This window comes from Kryptolebias marmoratus, linkage group LG3, assembly GCF_001649575.2.
Source record: "Kryptolebias marmoratus isolate JLee-2015 linkage group LG3, ASM164957v2, whole genome shotgun sequence".
In the NCBI taxonomy this organism is placed as follows: domain Eukaryota; kingdom Metazoa; phylum Chordata; class Actinopteri; order Cyprinodontiformes; family Rivulidae; genus Kryptolebias; species Kryptolebias marmoratus.
In genome coordinates, this window is record NC_051432.1 from 2071362 (window position 1) to 2078059 (window position 6698).

Consider the following 6698-nt stretch of genomic DNA (forward strand, 5'->3'; position numbering starts at 1 on the left):
AGTTTGACGAGAAGTGGATGACATTAAAGGTCATTAAAGGTCAAAAGGTCAGGGTAATAAAACTGTCACTTTGAGTTTGACGAGAAGTGGGTGACATTAAAGGTCATTAAAGGTCAAAAGGTCAGGGTAATAAAACTGTCACTTTGAGTTTGACGAGAAGTGGGGTATATATTCTCTACCATCTCACGTTCCCTACCTGAAAAGAAGTATTAGTTTGTGATACATATGATAAATCTTCAGTGGCCAAAAGGTTCAATTTTGGTCTCATCTGACCAAAGCATCATCTTACACGTGTGGGGAGTGGCTCTACTAAGAGCTCCCCCTGAATGACAGAGCTCCTCATCTTATCTCTAAGGCTGGGCCTGGCCACCCTAAGTGCATTTCTTCCACTTGTATCCAGGATCCTGTGTTTTCAGCCATGATCCACACCTCATAACCATAGGTGGTGGTTGGAATGTAGATGGCTCAGCTTCTTGTTAACAATAACAAGCCGGAGCAGCACCCACATTACTGCAGACAAGGCTCTGATTTGTTAGTATATTTCCCCCTCTATGATGCCATCACTTGTGGCAATAATGAAATGGAAAATCCTTTTAAATTCCAGGTTGTGAAGCAGCAAAATAGAAAGAATATCATCTATCCATCCAATATGTGCCGCTTGTTCAGGAGTTGGGTCGCAGGGGCAGCAGCTTGAGCAGGAAGGTCCAGATATCTCTTTTTACAGCCACCTCTTCCAGCTCTTCTGAGAGGATTCCAAGGTGCTCCCAGGCCAGCTGAGAGCCTTAGTCTCTCCAGTGTGTCCTGGGTCTTCCCCAGTGTCTCCTCCCAGTTGGACATGCCCAGAACACCTCCCTATAGAGGCTTCCAGGGGGCATCCTTACCAGACACCTGAACCACCTCAATCGGCTCCTCTCAATGTGGAGGAGCAGTGGCTCTACTCCCAGTCTTTCTCAAGATAACTGAACTTCTCATGCTGTCTCTAAGGGAGAGTCCAGCTATCCTGTGGAGAAAACCTCCTGTATCCACAATCTCATTCTTTTGGTCACTATATTCATGACCATAGGTGAGTGCTGGAACGTAGACCAACCAGTAAACAGAGAGTTTTGCCTTGCTGCTCAGAAAGAATACCAAGGTGGTGCATACTTTCACAAACCCACTGAGAGCTAAAGACAGAGTTTTGAGAAATTGTAACATTTTGAGAAACGTTCACTGTTGTCCTTATTTGATAATGGGCACAGCACCAGAAGATAAGTTTCAGGGTTTATTAAATGCCATACCACTGCCAGTGGTAGCCATATATAACCACAAGTATGGTCAAACGTACTACCCACAAGACAACTCATTTTTCTGACCTTTCAGTGAGACAAATGGTGCAAAACCCCAGTACAGTTTGCTGCACAATGTCATCTGATAAAAAGGAGGTGTGGCTTGTGAACCAAGACTTGTGACTCGCATCAGCAGTTTTGTGTAGTTGCATTCACTAACTTGTGTCTGTGTTAAGGAAAAAAATAATATAAAAACGTGTCTGTGTGAAGATGTTAATACAGGTGTTTGAATTAGTTTTGCTCCAGATGTACTGGACTGATTAAGGCAAAAGTATTAGAGCAAGGATTTTATATTTTGTGACTTTTAGAATGGAACCGGTGACCCGTACAGAAGAATCTGTGAGGTGTAATAGTAGTTTTGTGTCTGTGAGTGATAAACAGATATTCACAAGTTATTTTTTTCCAACACATGTATGTGGATTGGTTTTGCGCCATTTGTATCAGATCATTTGGGGCAAAACTTTGAGTGTAAGATTTTTTTAAAGTGTGACTCAAAGAATAGAATTTGTCTCCTGTTTGTATTTGTGAAAGACTGAAAAAAAACTACAATTACAAAACTCCTATAGGATTTCTCTCTGCAACTTCAGCTTCACAGTTCACTTCACAGAAGGCACAAATGGTTCTGCACCAAAAATACCTTCATATTTATACAATCACTTAACCACTAATTCGAATGAGACAACAGTGGAAAAAACACCCCAGCTTGACGTCTGAAGATGCCACCGCTCCATTTTCAATGTAAACAGATCACTCAGTGGTTTAGATGTTATCTTCATTCGAGTCAGGGGGTGCATGCCATGTTAACAGCAGTCTCATGGTTTCAGAGAACATTGTGCAGCAAACTGATGCATGGTTACAGTGATATTACCTGCAGGTGATCACTGCATGCTTTCCATAGATTGCAACGACTGATATACTGTATGAAATGCAAAGTGGAACAAAGTCAACTCACCCTCGGGATGACCAGTAAGAAGAAGATCCATATCATCAGCAAACCGATGATGCAGGAAAATAAAATATATACCATCAAGGATGGGCTTGTTTCAGAGGTGGGAGCTGTGGTGGGTGCTGGGCTGGAAGATGGAGTCTTTTCTGTGTACAGTTGAGACAAATTGCCATGAGTCGTGGCATAGTTTTTAAAGACAGTATTTATTTTTTATTTTACTCAGAAATTAAGAATATTGTACGGAATCTCTCATAAAACAAGAGATTACAAGTGAGGACACCACCTGTCTTTGTTAAAGCGAAAGATGAACTCGCATCTTGAATATTTTTCTGTTCATTTATAACTGGATATAGAAAAAAAGTTATTTTTAAGGAGCTTTTAGGCCTCATCAACTTTTTTTTTTCAAATGGAAACATTCTGTTGTGTTTGCCCATCTCAACCACACACAAACTGAGTTTTGGTTATTTCAACGTTTTTGTAAGAGTAATGTGGACAAAAATTAAAAAATGAATGAAGAAAAAAAATCTACATGTTTACCAAATATCCACAGAAGTGTAGACGAAGTCTTAATTTAGGATATGTAAATGTATACTGTATCATTAATACCACTAAAAAAATGTGTTTGTCATTTATAAACACAGAAATAAATATGTTAACTGTGTATTTATCAGGCAAAAAGTAACTTGTAAACTAGCATTCAGGACATAACTCATATTTAAACCAAACATTTGGTATGAAACCATCTAAACCACCTAAAAAAGAAAAGTATACAAATTTCTCAAGATTGAAACATGTTTTTCTTGTTGTTTTGCTTTTTTGCAACACAAAAAAATTAAATCTTGTACATTCAATGTAGCTTTCTAGGACTAAACAAATATCACCTCAAATTGCCACCTTACAGCAGCAGTAACTTGCAGGAATCATTTTCTGTTGGTCTTTTTAGTCTCGTGTGATTGTGGAGCAATTATGCCCCATTTTTCTTTGCAATGGTTCTTCAATTCGTTGAAATTTGTAGGCATGTGTTTATTCACAGCTTTCTTAAAGTCACACCATGTCGTCCACATTGTTCTCTCCACCAAGGAGGTTTGTGTTTTCGGTAGCGTTGGTTTCTTTGTCTGTCTCTTTGCAAGACTACTTCAAAACTAATGAACAGATTTTGATGAATTTTCAGGAAATGTTGGGGTTGTCACAAGAAACGATTGATTACATTTTTACATTTTTACATTTACACCCTAAGTGCTTCTAGTTTCAGCCAGGACACTGTATTATCTTGATTCTTTTCTTTATCACCTGTTCTATTGTAGACTTGCTGCTGTGCTTTGAGTTAGTTTATTGTTTTTTGTTTTAGCCAAGCTTCACCTGCTGGACTGGTGGTCTAACATCTGACTAATAAATACTCAGTGACTTCAAATGCTCCCGCCCTATAGCTGTAAAACAAGCCCAAATCGTAAGCTCTTGTGAAGTGAAAACTATAATATAGACACTCCTTACCAGTTAGAATAATGTATTAATGTACTGTAATTGTATTGTATTAACCTAAGGATGAGTGTAACTCTGCACTAGCTGGCGAGGTCATGGGAGTTTATGGGACTGCAGGTACCAAGCACGGAAGATAACGCGGTCTGGGGGAGTCAGCTAAGCGGAAGCCGGAACCCCTCCGAAGGAGGACACCTGCAGAAGATGGAGAAAAACAAGTCCATATACAGAGTTCCAGAGAGATGACCGAAGGAGGATGGGCCAGCTCTTTGTTTAGGTTAAAATGCTATGTTTTAGTGATTTAGCTCAGACACCTTCTGGTGTTCCTGCTGTGAGCTGGTAAGAATGTCTCCCTTAGTACTAAGGCTAATAAATCTTTTAAACTGAAGATACTGCTTCTGACCATTTTTGACTCCTGGTTTCTCTGTGCATTTTCCGGTCCGTCGTGAGGAGAGGTTTTTTTGAAGTTTTGAGTTTCATTTAGGTAATATTTCGTCTCCTCAACACTCTCCACCAACATCCTTGACAATGTTTTTCCTGATATGTAATAGTACGCGTTGGCCATTTTCAGCTCTGCAGCCAAACATCTCCACTTCTGTCTAATCTGTCCAAAGTACGTTTGTTTGTTCAAACACAAATTTATAGACGTAAGCTTTGCTGTCATGTTTGCTTTAAAGAAAAAAAAAAACTTTTGGCTGAACATCCTTTTAAAAAAAAATTTAAATAAACATACTTACTTAGGCTTTTATCTACCAATGGTAGGTTGCATCCTGGGCAGGTCGCCAGTCCAAATCATTGTAGATACACACACTTTTTAAAACCCTGATTTTCTTCAACTTTTTTGATTATACTGTAATAAACATTTTATATTCTGCTTTTGAATACATTCAGGTCCAGGGACTGTTTTCTAGCTGTTTACTTCAATTGTATTTTCTTAATTTTGGCTGTTAATTCTCTAATTAAAACAACAACATACATTACATTTTATTTAATTTGCAAATATGCCTTACGAAAAAGTCTAAAACGAACAAAAGTACCTTAGTTTTTCTATTAGGCCAGTTGAAAAAGCAAACCCAAATTAGGACAAATCATATTTATTTAAAACACACATTAAAAATAGAAACAAAAACTAATAAAACATAGATAAACAAGATGATGACCCACTTCTATTAAACACGCTTCTCTTGTACCTTTTTTTTTTTTTACCACTTGGTTGTATTAGAAAAAGAAATAAAGCCCTTGTTTGCCAAAATATGGACAAAATACCCAACATGTAAAGTTTTCCATGCAACCCTAACCCCATTTTTTAAGTAAGTAAAGAATTTGAGTTTCTTTTCTAACCCAGTAATAAGAATGCACCACGTTTAAAGTTCAGTATGTCCAAATGTACCAAACCACCTCTACCCAAAAGAATAAAGACCTCCAGAGTGGGACATTTTTTAATCACTCTGACATGGCCCTATAGAAACACCATAAAAATTGGTCTTGATTTATTTTATTTATAAAGCCACATTTAAAGTTGGGCTTTGTTTAGCAACCAGACTTTATATTAAATGACAGCAAAATGAGACTGGTTGCAATATTATGACTGCAACAAAAAAGACAAATGGAAATGTGGACATAGATAAAGTAGAGAGACAAACAGAGTAGACTTGTTGAGATGTGTAAATGGACGGAAAAGGTGCTGTCATCTGCGTCTATTAGCTAATGAGGCTCTAAACACTTGTGTTTCAATGAAGGACACATATATATCGATGCAATTCCTGTTCAGTTCCTAGATAGCCCTGTATTTTCTTTTAACGCATTTTTCTTGTAAAGGAAATGATTGTAAAGGATGATGATGCTAATGGGGTTTGTAAAGGAAACCCCATTAGCCATGTTGGCCATTCCTTAAATGCAACGCAGCCTTACATCAATATTAATATGCTGAGGAAACTAGGGAGTTAAAAAAAGAAAAGAAACAGAAAACACACACCTGTTAAAAAAACTGCATAGACGCTGCACTTGACACCGTGGTTAACTGATTTCTTGTAGACACACGAGTAGATGCCGAAGTCGCTCTCTGTCAGGTTGCTGATGGTGAAAGTAAACGTTGACTCGTTTCTCTCAATCCTGCCTTTGTATCTCGGCCGGGCCACAATTTGTTGAGATGGGGTAGTACTGACAAAAAGCACCTCTTCCGTCATTTTTATTTCGTGAAACAGATACAGCCCGCTGTATCCGTCTACGCTTTGTGGACATCCCTCAGAGGAACACTCCAAAGTGATGCTCTTGCCGGGCTCTTGGAAAATGACAGTGGTCTCCGCTGTAAAATAAACACTGTTACTAATCAGGAGGTCTACGCTCTAAAACACACTTCAAGACACTTCAGTCTAACTTTATTCTAACTGTGAGTGAAATAGTAACACTGGTATCAAACAATCAGAAAAGTTTTGAATCACAGAAGTGAAAGTAGCTGGATAGTCATTGCAGAGAAAAAAAAAAACGTTGAAATAAAATCTAACTACTCATACCTGGCCAAGTAAAAAGACAAAGCAACAGTACGGTGGGAGAGGATAGCATCATGGTGGAGCTGCGAGCGCACATACTGCTGCTGTTTCTGACATAACGTCTATAAAACCAACCAACTGTGGTGCAGAGCAACAACAGCCCTTCCTGTGCAGTTTGATGTGGGTTGATCATTTGCATCCTGTGTCAAAAAGCTCTCTGCATTCAGTTATTTGCATTATTTTTAGAAAGTGAATTGACCAGATCACATAAATTTACAGTAAAAAAAAAACATCTATAATGGAAGATGTATGATTGGTTAAAAATTAAAACAGGACAAAAGGAAATATCTAAAAATATATAATAGTCTTGATTAAGCTCACATATAACCAAAGCTTACATGTGCGCTTAATCAAGACTTACTATGCAGATCTTCATTTTGACTTATAAATCATAAAGTCTTT

At 38.1% G+C, this 6698-nt stretch overlaps 1 protein-coding gene across 1 annotated transcript in view; it reads right to left on the reverse strand.

The window, feature by feature from the left end:
- LOC108245319 (septin-9-like) overlaps window positions 1-6367 on the reverse strand; it is a 124032-nt gene extending 117665 nt beyond the window's left edge. The window contains exons 1-3 of the mRNA XM_037974729.1: window positions 6261-6367; window positions 5723-6052; window positions 2278-2417 (exon numbers count right to left, since the gene is read on the reverse strand). Coding sequence (XP_037830657.1) covers window positions 2278-2308 — 31 coding nt within the window. The 5' untranslated portion in view covers window positions 2309-2417; window positions 5723-6052; window positions 6261-6367. The remainder of the gene's footprint in view (window positions 1-2277; window positions 2418-5722; window positions 6053-6260) is intronic.
- Between the last annotated feature and the right edge of the window lie 331 nt (window positions 6368-6698).